General features: G+C 41.9%; 1 protein-coding gene across 1 annotated transcript in view; it reads right to left on the reverse strand.

Moving 5' to 3' along the window:
* Positions 1-235: 235 nt before the first annotated feature.
* Positions 236-23,420, reverse strand: part of TRPC7 (transient receptor potential cation channel subfamily C member 7) — a 78,820-nt gene continuing 55,635 nt past the window's right edge. The window contains exons 7-14 of the mRNA XM_013945892.2: positions 22,317-22,550; positions 20,427-20,691; positions 12,552-12,747; positions 8,941-9,162; positions 6,049-6,129; positions 2,788-2,841; positions 1,089-1,164; positions 236-378 (exon numbers count right to left, since the gene is read on the reverse strand). Of these exons, the coding sequence (XP_013801346.2) occupies positions 236-378; positions 1,089-1,164; positions 2,788-2,841; positions 6,049-6,129; positions 8,941-9,162; positions 12,552-12,747; positions 20,427-20,691; positions 22,317-22,550 (1,271 nt within the window). The remainder of the gene's footprint in view (positions 379-1,088; positions 1,165-2,787; positions 2,842-6,048; positions 6,130-8,940; positions 9,163-12,551; positions 12,748-20,426; positions 20,692-22,316; positions 22,551-23,420) is intronic.

Genomic DNA, 23,420 nt, shown 5'->3' on the forward strand with positions numbered 1-23,420 from the left:
CTATTTCTGATGTCAAAGGACATGTATTTTTACCAGTAAGTCACTTTCCTATCATAAAGGATTTAACTGGTAATTCACCAAGCACAGGAGTAATGCAAAGTGCTCCTACCAATACTTGCTAGTTAGCAAAAGTTGAGTGTGCAGTACCCATCTTTTGCACTGTTTTGCCCTCCTAAGATGCTGGTTGAGACTGAACAATGTTTATAAAACCAGTTGTCTTTCTCTTTGTTCACCATCAAATGTCCTTATTTAAGTTCTTCCCAAATTTGTCACTCAGCTGCTGTATTAGTCTTGCCAGCTCGCCAGTAGCTTGCGACTTTTCCTCTAGGAGTTCATAGCGAAGACTAGAAATATCTTGCTTAATCTCTTTAAGTTCTCCTAGAAAGAAAAAAATGTTCATGTTAGTAATACTGAATCAAATAAGTCATCCCTTCAGGTGTGCTTGGTCATGAACGTGTGTGAAGCTGCATATGGTAGCAGTGCATTTATGGAGTTAATATTCAGCTTATAGGAAAAAAACTCTGCTTATGGTAAAGGTACCAACAGTAATGATGTATGGAAAGTTCTTTTTTCTCAAGTCTCTTTCCTCTTCACACATAGATCTCAACATACACAGGGCATTTCCAGGAGGGTAGCAGCAAGGAGGTGTTAGAAGAAGGGTCTTTTCTATCTGCTTACAATTCCTACATGGCAGCATGGTCATGCATATCCTTACCCAGTTCAAAAGAAGTCCTCAAGACAGGCATGTGCAATAAGTTAGAAATTGCTTTACTCAGACACCGAGACAAGGCTAGATATTGGCAATACTTTAGGTGTTGTAAAGTAAGGATAGGTAGAGCTGTGGGGCAGAACAGGACTTCATAAAGACAGATCCTACAGTACACGTGTTCTGCAAAGGGAGGTGAGAGCCCAAAATTTCAAGAGCGTAAAGTTGGCGCAGAGTGACCACTGCTCACTTCTTGTGAGCCTGAACGTGCTCTCTCCAGAGGATGTTACCCAAGCTCAACCATCTTACTGGATGTGTTATTCTGGAACTATGCAATAACATTACATGCTCTACTATGTGACAATTGTAAAAATCCACTTGCCTTCATTGACTTCATCATTTTCTCGGTCAACCTGAGCCTTCAGTACATACCGCTTAATGAGGCGTTTCATTATTTTCTGAAAAGTGAATAGAAAGAGTTATCTAAACATGGGCTTATCCACACTGCCTTAATTCTAGACTTACTATGAACAATTCAAGCAACTGATATCCCTATGAATGAAACCTGGCTTCAGAGGAGGAAATGGAATTTTGTCATTGACTTCCCATTGATTTTATACTTTATAGTATGCACTTTACATTGCAATAGTTGATTGACAGCCATTCCATAATGATCCCACATATAAGAAACTTTGAGGTATTTTGTGAGATGCACATGAATGCAGATATGCCCCATAGACAAAAAGAAAACACAAATGATCCAATAGCAAACTAAGAAATGGGATCCAGAGTCTTCATTTAGCATGTTGCTGTTTAATGTATCAATAACAGTCTACTGAAAGAAATAAGAGGTTCATTAATCATCTTAGCAAACTCAAGCATGATGATGAACTGAACATCTGACACAAGGCTAACAGAAAGATTCTGTTTGCTTGGGAATTGGTATTTTAGGAGAAAAATGAAATGTAGTGAAGGACAGAGAAACGAGAGCGTTTGAACAAAAATGAGGAACTTGGCTTAAGTGAGTGAGAAGTGTCTTAGGGAATGGCAGAGTTTAAGGGACATACACAGGGGAAAAAATGATACCAGGTAGACTTACAAAATGGGAGAAGATCATTAGTAAAAAACAGCATACATGAAAATGGTAGGAGACAATTATGGATGCAAGCTTGCAATGTGATATTGTTCCAAAAATGAATAAGCTACATTTATCTAGACACAGGAGAAAAGTAACTGAGTCTTGGGCTACACAGTGGGTTACAGCTGAAGGCCTGCAACATTTGCAGTTCTTTGCTACTGAAAAGAATATCATAAATGGGAAAAAAATCTCAACTGTGATAAAGGCAAAAGGGATTGCTCCCAGAGATGATTTAGGTGTCCAAACTAATACACCTAAATCTGCTTTTCAGACATTACTTCTTTGGGCACCCAAGTGCTTGATCACTGTAAGTCAGTCTTGGAAGGTCTCAGGCTGATATGGAAGTACGTGCTATCTTGCTTGGGGGCAGTTTCTTGAAACAGAGCAAATTAGGAGCAAGCCTTTTACCCTGTTTCCTATTTGACTCCAGCACTTCCAGAAAGAGGCAGTATTAAATGGCACATTCCCTTCTGTTCTCTCTGAGAGAAATGAGTAATAAGTTCAACCAATGTTTCTGTGCCCTCAAGGCTTTCCACATCCTCTGCAAACAGAGAGCTAAGTGAATATCCAGCAACAGATGCACAAATGTCCTGCCCTCGGCCAGAAGGCCATTGCTAAAGGAAAAGCCTCTCTCCAGTGCAGGCTTACCTATTCACTGAATAATCACACTTCTGCTTTGAACATCACTGAAAAATACGGCAAAGAGTTTGAAACATGAATTAAGGAATTAATACACCCGCCCTTTTTCCTTTTCTTAGTAGCTAGGTATGAATTATAGCAGTGTAAAAGGCACGTGAATGCAAAAAAAGGATCCAGTCATTTGCATGTAGGTCATGTAGCCATGCAATATGGGTTGTTTAAGACTCTGTCCTTGAATCAAAGAGGTATCTGGCTAACCAGGTGAGTCAGTTAAGGAAATAGAGATGAGGCACAGTGCACGTACGGTGTGTTGAAGATGGCCAAGGTAGTAGAATCCAGAGGGAGGTAGGGTTGCCACCTGAGAAAACATAAATGAAGTAATGTTTGGGGGAAAGTAGGGAAATCCTGGATCCAAAAAAAAAAATTTTTTTTCAGAACAGACGACAGACACAGGAAATTTAGAATAAAACAAGGAATCAACGTACAATGAATGCTGGTATTACCTGGAAAAATATGATAACGTAACATCAAGATACTCCAATTCCCATACAGCTTATATGTTTGATGGTCACTACTCAAATGCTGTCCTGTATTCACCACTACATGTTATGAAGGTCAAAAGCTTAAGGGTGCCTAGTTCATCAAATATATGTTGCAGTCAGATTTGTCCAAATACCTAAAATGTGACCACGTTTAACAAGAGTCTACTTAGTCATTTAGTAGATATTTCTGCCAATAGCTCTAAGAAGATGATTCATTTCTGCCTCAGTGTTACACTGTGCCTTTTAAGCCTTGCTTCTCCTCTTCTCCTCAGCGCTATTCCCTATAGCTACAGTAAGTGAAATAGCTTCTTAGCAATATAATCATTGTTACAGTAGAAAAATTCTGAATAAACCTTCCAGACAGCCTCAGATAATGAATGAACTTGAAACAATTCAAACAGACCTGAATTCTAAAAAAATACTGTTCCCCCATTTGCTGAAAGTTAATTGAAATTCTTCAGATCTTAGAAATCTTTTATACTATGTAAAACACAGCAGCTGAGGCTTTCCTCACACAAACACCTTAATTACTATCAATCAGTGGCAAAACAGTCTTCAGAGAAAGGGTTCTAGGAACAGGCCAGTCATTTGTAAATTATAGTTCTCTGCACTGAGTTCAGTGCTTTGTATTTGCCATCAGCTGTCTGAACACCTTTTATAGATTCTAGTGCGGTGGGAAATGAGAAGAGAAGGACAGATTTGTGGCTGAGGCACTGGAATTGGACGGGGGCAATCTAGGCTCAGTTTCTGGTTCAACCACTGGCTTTTTGGGTACAATAAGTCCTGCTGGACCTCATTTCCTTGTCTTTAATGTGGGGGTCATGATGCATTTCCACTTCACTATTTATGATGACTTATCCTGCCTTCATTTATACGTGCTTTTGAAGATCAAGTTGTTACAGACCTTAATACTGCTATTTAATTCACAGGTTTCTTTTGAAATAAGGAGAGATGTTGCTCTGCTTGTGGACACTGCAGATGTTGCTTGGCATGTGTATGGTATGTCCCAGGGCAGTACTAATGGGAGGAAATGCTTTTTACCTTCATGGCCCTGATCAAGATCGGACACAGTCAGCAGTGGCCAGAGAGCACTACCACTGCCTGGGGGAATCAGATGTCACCTGGCGATCTCAGACCCACACATTATAAATTAGGTAGTAGAAGAACTCAGGAGTGAAGTGAGCAAAGGAATTTGCTCATTTTTCACTTCTTTGTTATTTTCCCTCTCCAAACAGGACAGAAAGATACTTCTGAGCCTTTCAAAGTACAAACTATTCCTTCTATTTTTTTTCCTGACAAATCCTTTCCTGAATTTTGTAGACCAAGATGTTGTTGATCGGATGACAGACTGCCAGCTCTGCAAGCGGGAAAAACTTGTAAGCCCAACACAACATTTTAGCAATGCTCCATCTTGGAGTCTCAGCTCAAGAGTGTCTGGTAAAGGCATCATGATTTTGCCTAGACTAGTTTATCCCCCAGATCACGGCAGCTTCATATTGACTTGTTCTTCCTGCTTTTTAAATTACTGCACATTTAAGTTCTGTAAATTTTTGTTATCCCTCAAGAGGACGGTACTTATGTACATACACTCGAGGTGCACAGACTGCAGATGCATCATTTTATAAGTCTCACTAAAGAAAACAGTTCAGAGAGAAGCCACTACTTCAAAGGTTTTCGCAGTTGCAGGCCGGCCATATTATCAAACTGTTCTTCTTTATATTTAGATAATCAAGACCATTACACTTTTCTTGTATTCTTTTCACAATTTCTTACTGCAGCAACTGAAACTTTCTAACATAATTTGAAGACAAGTCTAGTAGGACCATTATTAAAGCAAAAGAACATGTAGTTATCACTTTCTTTGAAAATACATCTATTTTTCACAGCTGCCTTTGCCTTTTTCTACCTTCTTCCCTTGGAGATAAGGGTCTAATTTACCACAAATATTAGGCACTCTCATTTAGAAATAATAGCTACAGGAAGAGAATGAGTCCCGCAGAAGCTGACACATCTTTCTGTTACCTATGGATTTGAATTTACGGCAAAATGACAAAAATGCTTAAGTGCCTTTCTAGTGGAGCGTAATCATTTCTCTCCCCTCTGCCTTTGAAGATGTCAAGTCAACTAACTCCAGATGGCTAAAGTGAATGAATGTCATTTCTGACTGAGATTTTCAGATGCACCTTTTATCCTGGCACAAGAGCCTACACACCTTTTAAAACCAGTGTAAATTTATTACTGGTGTTACTGTACAGCCTAGGAGCCCACTGTGCTGGATGCTGTACCAACAGAGAAGACGAACCAATCCTAGAATTGCCATTGCACATTATATCCCACTAAACTATTATTTTCCTCAACTCTAATGTTGGTGTCTTCAGACATTTCACTTATCATCATTCCTTTTCACTTTATATAAAAAGAAAAAAAAAATCCTATGGGGGACATTTTGTTTATTTTCTTGAGCTACCACACACAAAATCCACTGTTTGCACAAGAAATAATACTTCTGCTAGCATGAACACTCAAGCTGAGACAGACAGTTGTGTTAGTTCATGCGATGGCTAGGGTAACCCATGCCACCGCTGCAGTCACGGGTATTTTTGAACCATACCACATTGCAGGTTTAGCTCGGTAGGACAAGTCACTGCCAGAGAAAGCACATGCAAATGTTAATGTAAAAGCTAGAGAGATGACGCTGTGTCATGACAAAATGAAATGCTGTCAATGCAAGACTAGGGAATTAAAGCTTGAATGATATTTCTTGTATTAAATTAAATACACTTGACTGGAATTAATTAGCACGACAAACGTTAACACCATGTGCTTCCATAGGTGGGATGCTGCGTTTGTCTATAAGTGCGAGGAACGTGAAGCATCCCAGCCCAGTCCCGTGACAGTGCTAAGTCACGGCTTGACACGCCACAGGATGGCACCCGCTGTAAGAAAGCAAATACGATCCTTGCAGATCTGAGCTGCTCACTGACAAATCTCTTCCCTTGCTCTTGCTTTCATGCTGTTATTACCTGATATCTTGTGGGCTTGTTATAAGCGTTCTTCCCAGAAAAATTTTCTGTATTTCGAGTGCTAGACTGAAAACGAACTTTCTGAAATTATAAAACATCATGAAATATTAAATCAATGATAGCGTCTCACCCCCAGACAGCCCAAAACTAAAAGAGCCTTATGAAAACAGCAGGAAATTGTTCAATGTATGGGTAGAATAAAGCCAGCACCTTCAGGCTAAAAAAATTAACTTTTGAGGGGCAGAAAAGGGTCGAAAGGCACAAATTACTAAAAGGAAAAGGATTCTAAATTATATAGCCAAAAATGGTAACCTCATACAATTTTTAGATAAGAAGGTGCTAAGAGGAACAAAAGATGTTAATCTTAATAGACTGGTGATTATGACAGAAGATTTAAGATTGAACATAGTATAAAAAAAGAAAGAAAAACAATGCTCAGGTTTAAAGAGCACTAGTCATGAAAACAAATCCTGAAACAGAATTTTCTTCAGCAGCTCTTATTAAAACAGCAGTGCAGCTTGCTATTTCCTTTTTTGTTCAAAAGAAATATGCAATTTTTTTAAAGCCAGAGCAGTATATTTTATGGCATCACACTACGTGACTAATTTTATACTCTGGAAGCTTCCAAAGTGTCTGCAGAATGACTATACCCAATATTCGTAAGCAATTTCTTTGACTCTGTTATTCATCTATGAACTTTTTGGTCCAAATGCCAAAGAAAAGAAAAATCACTTATTAAGAGATGATAAGTCATATCGTAGACCCCTGCACCTGTATGCAAGAATATGCACAGAGTAGGCCTTCATTAAGGGTTTTCCTTCCTAATAGGACTAGAGATCCTGAGAAACAGGTGAAATTATTGCATCAAGATGGTAATAATGATTGGACAAATAGTCTAAAGTAACCGTGTAATTTTTTTGCTTTGTCACTCATTAGGCGTGCCATGGCGTTACAGAGACTGGTTTGAACATGGTCTGCGAACAAAAGCAAGAGGCAAGCAAGAAATGACCGTGTTTCTTCATTGCTTAGGTCAAAGCCATGGGAGCTATGAATTTTGCACGAGTTTCATGAAAAAAAGCAAGCCAGACAGCTTCACTCATATGGCTTGGGGAAACAGGGACTTAGTGAACAATTTCATTACTTTGGTTTATGCTTTGAAGCAGAAATTAAATTCCAAACCAAGTGAGCTTTGTGTGGTTTGATTCAAATATATTATGAAAATATTATCTTTAAAAATTATTATTTGCAATAGTTAGAGGTCAGGCATTCCTTTTAATTTCAAGACTCTGCTGTTTTAGTGGGTTGTTCAGTAATCAATATTAGCATTAAATGAAGTAGTAGCATAAAATGTCCCCAAATGTTTGTCTGTCTTGGCAGTGCTCATATAAAAACAAGTCAGGTAACTAAATTAGTTGAAAACAAGGAATAGATCCACGTGTTCAAGCATGTCTGGTGGGCTTGGTCCTGACTAGGACATAGCCTGGCATGGTGGGAGGGACCCACTTGTTTCCCTGCCCGGCATCAACACCTGCAATCTCTGCCATGGTCCCACCAGGGCAGGGGAACTTGTGGTCCCTTCCTCAGTGCTGTGCAGGGCTTTCCCTTTTACCGTGACAAGTGGCAGACACATAGCTGAAATTCGTAAAGCATGGACTGATGGTCTTGGAGGAGGCTGCAGGAACATTAGCAGCCCCGAGAAACGGCTGGTGAGAGTGCTGAGGAACAGCACTTCAGCCTATCATCTCCTGTGCAGCGACAGTAAGAGAAAACAGGCTGAACACATTTCTGCGGGCTTTTTCTTTATTCCAGGAATCGGTTCCCAGTGTGGTTTTCTTGTTTCAAACCCAGCTTGAGCTGGGAAAATTAAATAAAGGCCGGGACACTTTTAAGCAAAGCTGTCTCCTCACGTCTTTCAATCCACTGAATTAGATGACTACAGCCAAGCAGCTGCAGCTGAATTCTCCTAGTTGGTGTGAATGTTTGGGGCATTTTCTGCACTAATGTGAAGCAGAAATGCTGCAGGTGGATTTGCCCTCTGAGTGTGTTTGTGAGTGTTACAAATTCACTTGCTGAGAAAGCTTTGGTCCCAATGACTTTCTGCACAGTATTGCAGATAATTTCCTTTGGCAACATCCTTCTCTGTGATTCTTTGGCATTTCCTTGAGGGGGGGAGTGAAGCTAATTCTGTTGGAAAGTGTCTGACTTTTAAGCAGGTTCCTGTGTGTGTCTCTCCTGCATACTTGTGCTGCGGAAAGCGTGCCGCTGTGCAGGCAGCAGGTGCTCCGGTTTCCCAAGCACATCTCAAAGGACCAAACAGGTGGTGAATGCGGCAGGACCTGCGTGGTGGTGGCCACGCTTGTCATTAGGCAGATGCAAGTAGAGAGATTGTTAATTATAGCGTCAGGTATTTAGGAGGTGTCATTAATCCCTGCTTGGAAACTTGTACGTAAACCTGGAATGGCAGGAAACGTTGATATTTATGTAATGACTGCAAAGTTAGTTTGGAAATCATTTAAAGGAAAAAGGATGCTTTGACGAAGCAGCAGGGCCCAGTGGGTAGATTAGGAGTCAGACAAGCTGGGATCTTATCTGTGCATCTGCTTTGGACCTTGGTCTTTGACATTCCGTATTCGGCCTTGGGAAATTCCATTATAAAAGTGCCTAAGTTTTTTAAAATTGCTCTTTTCCTGGTGTCTGGGCAGCATCTAGTGCAATGAGGCCATGAGTCTGGGAGGACCCTCTAGGTGCTGCTCTGGTACAAGTAACACGTAATGACAAGGCTGAGTAAGAGGCTATGCTGGTCTCTTGTCTACCTGCAAGCTATGTAACCCCCTCCCAAAAAGTCCTTGAAGCCTTTCTAGAAAGAAGGTAAAAAGTGAAGTTGCAACATACCCGTTGTTTGGAATTCAGCATCCCCATCTCAAGATCATTTTCACAGTTTTTGGCCTTAGATTTGCAGAGTTTTATGAGGCACAGTTTTATTCTCAGTATGAGATAATAAAATGATTTAGGGCTTGGCACTAGGTTAAAAGGAGCAGGCAAAGTCCTTCCTTCGTCAAAGTAGGATAGCCAGAGCTTGGCCCGTGCAAACTTCCACTCCACATCTGCATCCTCCTTAGGAAGGGAAGAGGGGGGAAAAAAACCCAAATGCATAGTTAGTACATAGGAAGGGATTTGGCTACCAGGCTTCATTAGCACAGGGACAAACGTACAGATAGGATTTAATAAGAATCAGACTTCTGTTTGCCAGACCAAGACCCCTGCACACACGACATGTCTTTCTAGACTTCTCTGTGGTGATTTCAGAATAAGGAAAGTTTGACCAAAGCAATGGATGTACAGAGTACAAATCCTCCACATACTAGACTGAATGTCATGTCATTTCCACTTAGGCAGAATTTTTCTACAAGCTGCTTATTAAGAACCAGCTGGGAATGGACAAACTGTTTTTGTCTTCTAAACCAGGCAAATGTCATGAGTTTGAAAGGTCAGTGTGAACTCTGAGATGAATGAGCTCACATTTGTCTCCAGCAAGGGCTGCAAAGACAGAGCAGAGTGCCGCAAAGAAAGAAATGTATTGGAGAAAGAAGGGTGGGGAGGCACGAAGCCTGGAGCAGAGCCGTGCTGCAACAAGAAGGACGGAAGAATGAAGTGTGATACAATTCAAAGTCTGGTATTTATCCCCCAGTTTCTCTGTCTCATACTGACACGGGGGCAGGCTATAGGAAGGTTGGTAGTGGTGGCCAGTAAGTAGATTTGCTGAAGATATTTTGCACATTGCTGTGATTCTTTTATGCCGAGTCAAACACTTCCTTGAGTATCAAAGGGGTTGTTTTTCACACCTAGGAAAAAATAATAATCTGGTGCTTGCGCTATGCTGATAGATGGAAGTATCAGAACATATATAGAGCCATGGAAAGCAGAAAAAGCCATTATGTATACATATATATCCAACAACAACAAAGCCTGCCTCCAGTTAACTGCAATGTTACTTAATTGCCAGGGAACCATTATCGCTGGATTGACGGGGAATTCCCCCATAGAATTAGGGGAGTCAGGTTAGGTCCCTGACTTCTTTTATCATCAGCCGATTTCCTCATTGATCCTGTTCGCATTCACCATCATGTGTCCCTACATCAGTATGTCTTATTTCTCTCAGCATTCCCCACATGCCACATAAGCAAGTAGAGGACAGGTCCATCTCTCAATGCCTGTGAAGTTCCCTTAGGAATTGGAAAGAGGAGCCAAGATCATTTCCGAGCACAAGGTTAGCATATACTTTATGGATCTGCTTGGCATTTATACAGGAGGATGGTCAGACCCATATATCAAGACCACTTACTAGGCCAAGGAAAAGCTGAGATATAGCTGCTCTACAGCTGTTTTCATTGGAGTTTATATGGAGGCCAGCAGCATCAGTAGAAGCATGGGTCGCCCTACCTCGTGCTCATGCACATCAGCATCTGCTGAAATTAATAATGCATGCATCTAACTCTCTTCTCAGTGTATAGCTCTGATTACCCCTTATGCCTGAAACGCAGTCAAAAACTGGCATAACACAAAACAGACGGTTTGAACTTAATTCTATCACAGTTACAGCAATGTGCCTTTGCCAATGGAGCATTCACTTCTGCCATTTGGCCTTTTCATTGCTTGCAGTTGAAGCTGACAAAAGTCTTAAGCCTAATTACAGTATACACAACCTGTTAGCATTTTTAATGCTTTTCTGCTACTTATCTAAGAACATACTGATGGAAGTAGTCCTGGTTTCTGGCTGGCAAAAGGATTTTTTTCTCTGCATAAATGAAAAGTACGCTGGGAGCACTGATACTTGAGAGTCAGCAATAAATAGGAGTAAAATAGAAGTAGCTGAAGAGAGGTGTCCAATGGAAAGTGCAAGAAGATGGTCCTGTAATTTCAGCTAACAAGAAAGCATGGCCCCAGTGGCCATAATGGAATTTAATTTCTAAGTAATTACCGTCCTCTGTTGTCATTGATACTGTTGTTGTCAGATAAACACACTGTCAAAAGCGACTTTCTCTGCAGCCAGCAGGAAGACTGTCTTTTTTAAATCTCCTTGTTACCGAGCATTTAAAAGAATTAGTATGAGATTTCTTCCAGTCCTCAAGTAAGGAGAGTCTGGGCCAAACAACTCAAATTTGTTTTCCTTGCTGGTAGTTAAGACTATTTGTTAACAAATTTTTGAAAATTTCCAGACAACCAGAAAGGATGATAAAGCACTCTTCCTGCAAACTATCTGGCCATCATGAAGTTTAAACTAAAAGACTAATACAGGCCACCTAGTCGGACACTTTTAGAGAGGTTTTTCTTTTGTAGACTTTAGAGAGCACTTCTGCCTACAACAATAAACTAGAAAATGCAGTAAAAGGCTGAGACCCCTTTAAAAGTAAATCTTGTTTCAGTAGAAGAGGACTGAGGGAGAAGCTTGATCTTAAGTGATTAGAAGCCTTTGGGGAAATGACTGTGCCTTCTGCATGCAGGAGGGCTTCTGGGGCAGAGTACAGAGGTAAGGTCTCGCTGACATTTAGACTTAATTGCAGCACACACAAGACAGAGCTATATTTGCACTTCAGTGCATGGAGGAATCAGACATTACAGTGAGAAAATATTTTCAGCTCTGGCCTTTTGCAGTGTCAGGTTCTGAGGGAAGATTAGAGCAAATAATTAATACAAACCCCGCTACAGGAACTTGACATTTAAGAAATCAGGAGAAAAAAGAGGTGAATCAGCATTAACATTGCCCAAATATTAATCTTTTTTCTGGCTTTATTTATATTACCGTGAAGTTGTTTACGCCCAAAGCATTTAGCAAGTCCAGTCTGTGAATACCAACAATATTGAATGAAGTCGGGTAAACCCTACACATGCCTCTCTGCAGAAACCTATTAATATTCCTCGAGTCTTGTGCTCGTGCCCTTTAAATGTTGCTTTTTGTGCATGTGCATGCAGTTATGATTTGCTGACTCAGGCACTCCTCAAAAAATCTATACCAAGGTTGTATGCCTAGTGTGTGGAAAATAGAGGATTTTAGATATTCCTACATGAGTTTCAGACCTAGATGGGCCTGTGCATTTAACCAGTAGGGAATGGGGAAAAAAAGCCAGGTGAAATACTATTTGATCTATCATAAATAACACAGCTAAGGTAATACACATGGATAACTGATCATAACCGCCCCAGAGACTAAAAAATATGACAAACTTCTTTCATTAAATACATGTAAAGGAAATTGGGGTTTGCTCACAAACAGTCATTAAAAACAGGGAAGTTAAGTTGTTACAGTAATGATTTATTGTTAATTATTAATTCAGCCCCGATTTGGGGAGAGAGACAGCTTTGATGCTCACGCAGTTAAAGACTTGTGTTTCAACAACACTCGAATATTGCCCAGGGAATAAGTTGTAACTTCCTTGTTCTTTTAACATTTTCATTTTCAATGATATTAATGTACATTGAGTCTGTAATCCAGTTTCTTATCTTACCTCAATTTCCTGATAGGAGTTATTGATCATGGCTATTAGCATATTAAGCAGCACCACCACCATAGTCACGTTATATACTCCATAGAGTACATATCCAATATTCTCAATGAATTTATGATCATACTTCAGCACCACAGATATCACTTCAGATAAGCCAAATATTGACCAGAATAAGGTCTTAAAACTTTCTTCCACCCTAAAAAACAGAATAAACAATCACTTTCTAGAGTTGATGCCAGGTTAACCAGGCCAAATGCTAATAAGAAAAGTGGCACGCTGCCAATATAAATATGACATCTTGGCACAGTCATTACAAGCCATTATCCATCACCCAGGGACCTGCCAAGTCGTATTTCCTGACCTGATAAAGAAATAAAATTTCTGACGAATAATAGAAAGTGACAGTGTCCCCTTGTCTGCTCCATCTGTTCTTCTCAGATGTATTATTTGCGACTTCTATTTTGTGTCCTTATAGAGATTAGGGATTTCTTATCCATGGGCTACCTATAGCTGGAAGCTTTTTTTGTAGGGTGCATATTGCTACTCACTCACCCATTTGCCCTCTAGAGAAGACAGGCAGAGGTTGTGCAGGAAAGGGAAGAAGGACCCTAGTCCAACCTCCTTATAATGGAGTTTCCAGAGCAGAAGGGAAGCATCACTTTTTACCCAGGTGGAGCCAGGCGAAAGTCCTGATTTGTGTCATTAATATAACTAGCATACAGTGCAAACACAGACAGCCCATAACCTGGGTTTTCTTCCCATGCCAATTTGGGATTACAAACAAATCAGACACCCAAAGACCTGTAGCTACAGCTTAAGTTCCCAAAGAATTTGAAATGAAGGACATTCATGGATGGTAGAAGAGGTTGCAGAGAGGCATATCAGTTTGATTATTACCTTTGTTCGAAGGTAGGAAGGAACCAGAACAACAACAACAAAAAAAAATCGAGAGAAAGAAAAATTGGGGAATAAGCCAATGACAAAGAAAAGTGGGACAGGGAAGGATGAGGCTGGAGTGATGGGTCGAAAGGAGAGTCTGATTCAGAAAAGCCAAAGTGGTAAAAGGCAGCAGGGGAGCAGCCACAGCTGAAAAGGAGGGACAAGGAGGGATCCTGGTACATTTTGGAAGCAATTTGCATATTATTTAATTTATAAGCAAATTTGCCTTTGCTGAGTGATCCTTAGGGTGGTAACAGCTAATCACCTGCCCTCTCCTCGCTGCCTCCCAGGATGTAAACGCCTTCTAAGAAAACAATGGCATTTACAAGTCAATTTGATGCAATGTTTTTTTTACTAGTGTGGCATCTTAATCCTGCTAAAACTGTTTATAAAAACAGATTATAGACACAAAACCACTACACGCCCTAAGGGAACAATAAGCTTTGCATCAGCTCCAGTGTCAATTACAGCATGCACGGAAACAAAATTAATTTCAACCCCTGGAAAGCACAGTGCGGAGCCCTGGGCAATGCCCTGCTGCCACAGCAAACTGGTATTGGCTCCCGTCATAGCTCATCCTGGTCCCTCTTCCATTTGCACGTAGCAGTAAGACTGCAGTAAATGTACAGGTGGCACGCTCAGCCCGTGCAGCTGCCCTGACTTGTGGGAAGTAACCCTCAGCGGCTGTTTCAAATAGCTTTAAACATTTAAACTTTTAAAAAATGCGGGTTGCTATTCAATCTCTGTTGCTCAGAGAGTCACCGAAGCGGTGCTGACTGCTCCGGGGAGCGGTGCCCCTCGCTGGGAGGTTTTGCAGGGGCCGAGCTGCGGGACGAGGCATGGCTTTGCAGCGGCAGACCTGCTGCTGCCAGCAAGTGACATCACTTTTCCACTTTGTGGCCTTTTCTTCTCCCCTTCTGCCGCCGCTCTTGCCCTCTGCCTTCGTCTACAGTGAAAGGTAGCTTTGACTAATACGACACTTTGCTTAAACGGTAGCAATCTGGCCAATGCTTATTCCATTAAATGTTGGGCTTTTCAGTTAAAGAACATATATAACACCAAAAATCTTTGCCTTTGAAACCTGTCATCTAACTCACTCATCAAACTAGTAAAAACTATAACCACCAGCCTTGATCCCGGCAGCACCCTGCTATTAACCTTCCATTTTTAATTTGGAAAGGTTCCCTTCGTTTTCTACCCTGCTGTCAGATTTTAATACAGCGTGTCAACTCTGCTCCTTTTCCGCAGCTTAAGCATTAACCTTTGTTCTGGAGCGTTGCCAGACCCTCTCTGAAAAGTTAATTACGAGCTGCACGCAGCCCTGGCCGCCAGGAACAGGGCGGAGAAGTCGGGCACGGGCCAGGCGCTGGGGTCCCGCGCGGCCGAGCCGGCCCCTCTGCCAATGCCACCGGTGCTTATCTATCTCCAGCGCCAGGGACGGATCCCTGTTTCGCTGTTGCCACCTATGCAATTTACCCCCCTTCTGCAAGGTCAGTGGGGGTTTCATGCTCCCCTAAGGCAGACAAATGAAGGTCCAGAGGAAGCCAGGGATCGTGGCCAGAGCGGCCACCACCGACAGCAGGAGGAGCTGAGCGGTGGCAGATTGACTCCGGGTCCTCGCTGAGATGGGCGTGCTGCGCTTGCTCGCTCTGCCGTGGCAGAGCTGGCTGTTACAGGGGGAGAGAGCACAGAGATTTTTTTTTTCAACACTCATAGTCCTGTGAAAGTTAAACAAAGATTTTTGCATCAAGGAAGAAAACATGACCATACTTGATCATCTAGTTGCAAGTTTTCCTTGTTTCTACAAACAGCAGTGAGCTTTTCATCAAAAAAAGGTCATGGCAAGGCCATGGTTTCATGCCAATCTCTCTCTTGCGTCCTCCTCTTTAACAAAGCTTAAGGCATCCTTTCAGACTGAGTTCTCCCCTTGAATTGATTGGCAGAGCTTCACACAGCAAAACAAGCAATGCAGTCAATATAATCTACAAAAACATCTCATTTTGACAAAGCAAAATGAGAAGAAAAAAAAGCCTTCGACCCTCTAAGTAACATTTGCACTGAAAAATGACTCACGCTTTGGGGAGAAGGAGACAGAAAAGCTCATATTGTGGCCTTCAGCCTGATTTGTGATGCAGAAAGCAAGATGAACGCAATCAGTCTTGCCTCCATTTCGGTTTTGTTTGCATAGCATGTTCTTAATTACAGGCTGTTTCAAGAGCTGTGTTCTGTACACAGCATACAATAAACAGATAAACATAACTGAGGTCGGTTGCAACAATCATGAAAATTGTCGACTCTTCAGCATTTAAGAACTTCAAAAAATATTTTGAAAGTATACCATGGTTAGCTAAATAATCTTTGTATTTAACAGTGTGAAATAAACCACACTGCATTTTATTTCTGTTGCAGAGAGAGCATATAAATTCAAGAAACAATAGAAACGCCGCGTGATTCCTTGCTTCATAAGCCACCGGGGTGCTAAGTGCCTGCTCTTTCAAAGGCAACGCAAGCAAAACCAAACACATGCTTTCAAAACTGCGGTAACACGGGAAGGTGAAAACTAACTCACAATGGATATTCACTGATTATTATCATTAGATCTAAGCAAGCAATTTCTTCTCAATAATATTTGGACAAATGTAGCCTTTTCTCTGCCTAAGTACTGCCCTGGGAAGCTATGGTTTTCTTGGATGTATTCATCATTCAAAGTTATTTCACTGAGTAGTAGTTCTTTGTCTGTTAAGTTGCTCACTGATGCTGTGCAATGTGATATTCAGAGCGGGTTGTCCATTCAATGCCTATTGGAACTAGCCACAATCTGATTAGTGCACAAATCAAACCGTTCTTTTTCTGTGGCACGATTAGCCAAACTGCTATCTGAAAATCAAGTCCCATAGTAAAATAGTCACATTTTTGAGTATAAAACTTGCTTTCTGTAAAATTTCACCTGTCTTAATTAGAATTTGCAAACATGCCTGCCAAGAAATGCATTCAGTGAAGTCACTGAAGTCACCAAATGGTTATGAGCAGAGCAAAGTAAGCATTATTTTTCTTTGCTTCAGTGAATTTTCAGAACAATTGCTCTAGTTACTTATTCAGCTCTAATACTGAAACCTTCCTTCTTTTCATGAACAAATTATTGGCAGTAGGAACCCACCACACACAACAGGCCCCACAGGCAGCTCAGAAAAAATAGAGAAGGAAATATTGCTAGAATGGGCAGATATCCATCTGCCAATATATCCTTGGCATTAGATTATTAAAATTGTTTGGAAGTGTAGGTTTCTGGCTTCCTGAACAGAATGTGACTGAGAAGGATTTTTAGGATAAATGTTAATCTCTGTATATTTGTGTCATATGATGAAAAGGTTCATCTTTACTGATCATTTGACACACCTGTGTATTTAACTAGATGACACTAAGTCTGTTTTAAATCTTTTCCAAATTTTCAAAAGGAAAATCTGTGTCTATGGAAAATTTGTTTCATAACAACGTTAAGCCCCTCCAGGATAACTGATCTCTTGCTTGAAGCTGAGGAGGAAGAGCACTGGCTTTTGACAAGAATTTCCCCATAATCTGCATGTCTCTCAGGCACATGAGCAATCTTTAGTGAGCTGCCACCATTTCGGTCAACGTTTGCTCATCATTTCCATCAATGAATAGTGACTACTGGAAGATCCACTTGGATCATGTGTGTTAATCAGAGAGCAGCAATACTACTGAATCAGACTTGTGTTTGTTAACGGCATGCTCTGGAGGTGCATGGTGGAGTACCACAACTGATGGTTCCTGCTCCACCAGGCAAGCAGGGACAGGATCTACTCAACTTCTGATTAACTCTTGTGCTTCAAGGGCATCTTCTCCACAAATAAGAAGCAAGTCACATCCCACACGTTCAATTTTCTTCTACCTTACTACTGGAAATGGATAAATATAATTGCACCTAGCCTCATAAATCTTTCCATTAAAATGTATCCTGAGGTTACAGGAGAAGTCTAGAAGGCACATTTGCCTTGATTAGAAAATTTAAACACTATGTTATAAGGCACAGGTCTCACTAGATGGTGGTGTGATAAAACTGGTTCCTGTGCATTTGGAAGGAAACAGCTGCTCAGGGGACAGAAATGATGCTGGAAAGGTCATTGCCTCATAGAGGAGCTACAAGCAAAGCCCCCAGCTCACTGTGTGACACATTAGAGAAATGACACATCAAATGCCAGCTGTGGTCTGCTCTGGATTTGGTAAATGCCGTAGGCTCAGTCATTGCAAGTCTGTAGTAGGGTTGCCTTAAAGTTAGATCAGAGTAAGGGGAAAACATTACGCCACGCTTTCCTCTTCCTTCACAGATGGAAGAATGAGAAGGAAAGTCCCCACCATTTCCCTAAGGCAAGTCACGGTGATTTCGTGAGGGACACAAAACTCACCAAGAATTTCTGCTGGTGAGGCAGCTCATTGAGAGGTTGCCGCGCTGGTACCACCTCATGCCACGGCGGCATGTGAGGGAAGAGGCTTTCCTGAAGGGGTTTGGCTGGGTTTGGGACACATCCCTCAGCTGCAGCTGAGCATCAGGAGAGCTCCTGCCCTGAAACCTCGTGTCCTGGTTATGTTACACATCAGTCTGCTCAGTACATGGGGTCAGGGAGCAGGAGAGAGGCTGCTGCCCTGCACTATTTTTATTTGAGATACAGCCCTTACTGCACAGGGGTGTGAGACAGGCATTACAAGTCTCATATCCTGCATCTAGGATTTGACAGCCATGAGTCCCCATCTTGTTTTGGGGTCATGTCAGGGAAGAACAACGCTCCTGCAGCGACCTGGTGGTTTTCTGGCTTGAGCTGCATGTTATAATGGATCGTACCCAACCTGCTATTAACATGCTGCAGCACAACCCTCCCAGGTCTGTGCTGCTGCAGAAACGTACTTGAAGAGCTCAGCTGTCACCTGCTTGGTTGGGGCTGAGACTCCTGAGCTACATTTCATGCTGCCTCCAAAAGCTTCTAGGCTTGCCCACTTCAAAAGCAGCATCAGCCTGAATCTCACTCCTGAAGCATTTGCCAGCCTCTCTCTCCCTTCCTGATAGCCCTGATGAGCTGAATGATGTGATCCATTCACTAGTATTGATCTATGCACACATGGCCATGGCCATGCTCAACACATTCCCTTACCCTGAATGAGGACAAATGCCAATGCTTTTTAATTATTTCCTCATGTATAGTCACACTGTTCTGGAGAGCCAGCTGACTACTGTTCAACCACAAACATTGCTCTCCATCAGCAAGTGCATTATTTGAGCTGCTCCGACACCCCAACCGCACAAGCTTGCGTGCTGCTTGGCAGGACCGTGGCCGCCGTAGCGTCTGCGCGGCTCTGCAGCCGGCGTTGGAGGGCGAGCACGAACAAGGCAGCCTGCCTCCCCGCAGTGCCAGCTAGCTCGCAGCATGCTCTGTACAGCCTTGGCATCGCCTCTGCTGAAAAGGACCCAGCCGTGGTTTACAAAACACAGCCCTCCTGCACTAGACACCCTGTTTTGTTTGGCTTTTTTGAGCAATGTGACTAGCAGTTGGCTCTGCAGTTGTTTCACCTTATAATTAGGACCGCTCTCAGGTGGAATCCTAAAAACAGTTCACATGTAAGCAAAATCCTTCCTTATTTTACATATGCTTTAACTTGCAATTTTAAAAACCATAATCTCATGTTTAACCTCTACTGTGTTGCTTCTCTTGATTCATTAAGCTGAAATTCCCTTACACCTCTAGCCCATACCACAAAACATTTTCCTGATCAGTTACTTTGATTTGCAGAAATAACCATTTCTGACCCAGATGTCTCCCTTCCTTCAGGCCTTGAGCTGATTGCCAGGGCTGGTGGTTGGTACAAGCTTCCTAGCCAAAGTTTTGATGTGCCATCCCTACTCAGCTGGAGTAGAAACTTTAGGTATAGCACTCCAAGGTGAAAAGAGCATACATTTGTATCATCTTCCAAGGCCCTGCCTGAACCCATGCGAAGGAAAAAACAGGCATTCAAGGTTAGTCTTTTACCACAGTAGATTCACTGTGCCTTGTGCCTGAAAAATTCCCAAGCAGCAGAATTCTTAAGTTTAAGGGTCTCTTAGCCACTGCCATTAATTATTTGCAACGAGATCAAGCACATATGCAAATAAGAATGAGACAGAAGGGGATAAAATATATTAGTTAAATCACTTTCAGCCTTCTTTATAATTACTCACAGAAGAGCTACCTTCCTTCTGTCTAGCATATGGGCCTCCACATTTCATAGTTCTGTCCCTGCGTGCAAGGTCAGAAGCAGCCAGCCCAGCAAACACTGACCCCGCATATCCCTGCAGATGTGCCTTGGGTCCATGTCTGGCTGAGATGAAAGCTAATGAAATGAAAGGATCAGGCTTGAAGAGGAAAGTGGGAAGCCCAGGTAGCAGTAGGAAGGGTACAGCTGCTGATGAAGGGAGGATTAAGATGGTTGATCTCACATAAGAAAGAAAGAGGAAAACACAGATCTAACTCCAGCATGCTTCAGAAAAGGACCTGTAATTTGCATATAAAAGTACCAGCTAGGTAGACTATACATATCTCTCTGCTTTTAGCCAAGCATCTTTTTACAGGAGCCAGAGTGGAAGAGTGTTTTGCAGCATCCTGAATATCTGAACAGACCTTGCAGCAGCAATACAGTACTAGCAGTGTACTGTGTCGGGCAGAGCAGATACACAGAGCAGGAGTGAGCAGAACTAGCTAGAATGAGATGCCTGAACTGCCTGGGAACAATGGGTCTCTGGGTTTGCAGAGAAAATCATCTCATTGAGGGTGGGAGAAGGGAGGGACCCATATGCCTGGGTATAACCTGTGCCTGGGTTCCCATGAGTTCGGTGCCAAACAAGATTGGATCGAGCCCTGCAAGAGCAGCCACTTTTTCTTGGGTACTCACGTTGTAAACGCGGGGTTATATTTTGCACCAAGGTAGTAAGAGTAAAGGTTGAACATTCCAATCATGAAGGCCAGGAACACCATGATGAAGATGACCATGAACTTGAAGATATCCTTCACAGTCCTCCCCAAAGAGATCTGGAGGGGGCCGAAGCTTTCGTTGGCTGGAAGAATGTAAGCAATGCGGGAGAAGCTGAGTACCACAGCTATTGCATACAGTCCTTCTGAAATGATCTGAGGATCCGAGGGAAGCCACTTGTTCCTGGCTAAAACAATACACGTACATTAGGTATTAGTAATGAAAAGTGTTAGTTGGAAGTTATCATGATAAATGACCCATTTTCAAGACTGTGTCTCAATTTTGTCCAGGAGCTAAGGAAAAAATGTTTAAAATAACTGGTCACTGAAGTCCTCTGCATGCTTTACAAGGATGGGTGAGAAGGATTAGTCATATTTTTCACATGGAAAAGATGGGAGAAATAGGCAGGTCACTGGGATTTACTGAGATGTCACAACAAACAAATAACATAGCTTTAAACCAAGTAGATACTCTCTGTTTCCTAGCTGTACATCAGCTGCACTGTCCCTTTTCCATCTGAAGCCCTTGAGATGGAACACTGAAACCACAATGAAGTGGAGTTTGCCTATAGCTTTGGATATGTGGCACTGTGTCCGTATAAGGAAAGGAAGCATTAGCAAGGTTGAGATCTCTTTCCTACCACTAGACAAGGAAACTTGGATTTGTTTGGATAAAGCAAATGTAATCACCAGGTGTACCAGCTTCATGTTACCTTTAAAGTAAAGCCAATTCTTGTAGTGTGGTCACTCATACATTTTTTTCTCTAAGAAGCTTTTTGTTGATACTAGATATACATCTATTTAATCTACTGAAAATGTGAACATTTTTGTTAATATAGGTTATAAACATTTTTGCATCAGCCAAGATTCTTGATGGAAGGATTGAGACTCAGAGCTAAAACATAACATCTCTAAGGACACAGCAGTAAACTGAAGTATTATTTGCAATAATCTGAGCCAAATGAAAGCAGCAGATGGAGCAATTCACAGGATACAGTTGGGCCGTTGTGTCCTGGACCCCTCGCACCAAACACAACAGTCTGCACGTGACAGCCTGACGCTGCGGGAGGGAGTGCTGTACAGTGAACTCACTTTAAATGAGCCAGCAACAAACTAGAGAGAGGAAAAGCACAACATAACAATTTCAGAGGCAGGCATGAAGTGAATCCAGTCCCTACACCTTGGTGCAAAGCTCCATTCATTTGTGTATAGCAAAGGAAAAACCATTTCAGCCATCAGAAATAATGTTGTCAAGCTCTGCTACTGCTTGCATTTCCGAATGCTATCTACCGCTTATAGAAGACACAGGCTCTCCAAAATAAAGGTTCTCTCTTGGGGAAGGGGCTTCTCCTGGGTGTAGTCTATGTCTGTATTTGCCATTATACCAGCATTGGACATGACACAGATGCAAAGCAAACCACCAGCTGGAAATGCAGTTCTAGCTCCTATGTTTGTTAACACATCTCCCCCTTCTTACATCTGGAAAAGCAAGCAGGTTCATTCATCTGTAATTTAAATTATATTCTGCTCACTCCTCATTCATGATTATTTGTTTCTCAAGCTATTTTGCCAGTAAGCGATTGACCTGAATGTAGCCTCAGTACAAGATCAGAGACTGAATGAGGCTCAGATCTCCGTTCCTCTCTAGCTGTTTATGAAGATGGCTGGAATGGCTAGATCTGAGAAGAATAATTTGCTTTAGTTTGAAAAAGCTTCAGAGATAACAGAAAAAAGATAGTAAGCTGCGGCTTTCAGCACTACCACGCATTAGTCTGAAAGAACAGGAAGCATTAAATAGCAAAAAGCATCTTACCATAAGTAAAGTAAGCAACTTCAGGGGGGAGGGTGACATTATTGAGGTCATCATCTTGAACGTACTGATCTACGTACTGTTGTGCTTCGGTTGCTTTGAGAAAGGCCATGAACCTGGCCGTGAATGACGCCACGAAGATGGACAGCATCCCGAAGTCCAGCAGGTTCCAAAGGTGCAGGACGTACTCGCGCGGACCCTCTTCCCAGATCTCCTTGCACTCTGACCATATCATGCCTGCAGAAAGACCGGAGCACATTAACTGGCAAATACAAAAGGTGCTTTCTGTAGTCAGAGGTAGACCCACCTTCTGGCTAAGGATGGTTTGTAAGACCGAACCAAATAATCGTATGTAACACACCCACCTTTCAATTCCACTGAACTCTGCAGAGAATGGTTTCTGTCATCTTTTCCTTAAAATGATTCAAAACCTTAATCTGGTATATCCCCTTGTGCGTATGAGCTAGAATTTTCAAAGCTTTACTGTATGACTCAACAGTAAAGTAGACTTCTGGTGATTTCAGAGAAAGCAGAGTTCAGAAATGCTGAACACATTAGAAAAACTTGCGTCCTATCTTTTTGGAAATTTTGAAAAATACAGGGGATCAGTATAACCAGGGAAAAGGAAAGCCAGAATTTCTGTCCTTGCAGGACTTTCCTATAAAGTTTTATTTATTAGATATAACAAATTTCCACACATTTAAATCTGATCTATCACTTTGAAAATTCTGACTTTAGCCTGAATTTAGAATTTATGATCCTACTAACAATAGACTTACAGAAAAACCTAAATGCCAAACCAAGACAATTCAAAAATGTTGATATCTGTGTTCTGCTGGGGAGTGCTAGGGAGGAGAGGCGAATTCACTGGGCAAAGTGGAGCCAGGAGCTCAGGTCAGATTTACCAGCTTGCCCAACTTGCAGTCATAGTCGAGCTCCAGAGCCAAAATCTTGGTTCTGAATAGCTAGAATACGGGAATATTTAACCCACTGATAAATACAAATATTTCCTGAACTCTATCCAGATTGCAACCACATCTCCAGGTGACCAATCTTCTTTCCATAGCAGCAGCAAAATTCACATTTAATCAAGCAGGAGCAGGGCCT

This window comes from Apteryx mantelli, chromosome 14 (genome assembly GCF_036417845.1).
Source record: "Apteryx mantelli isolate bAptMan1 chromosome 14, bAptMan1.hap1, whole genome shotgun sequence".
NCBI lineage: Eukaryota > Metazoa > Chordata > Aves > Apterygiformes > Apterygidae > Apteryx > Apteryx mantelli.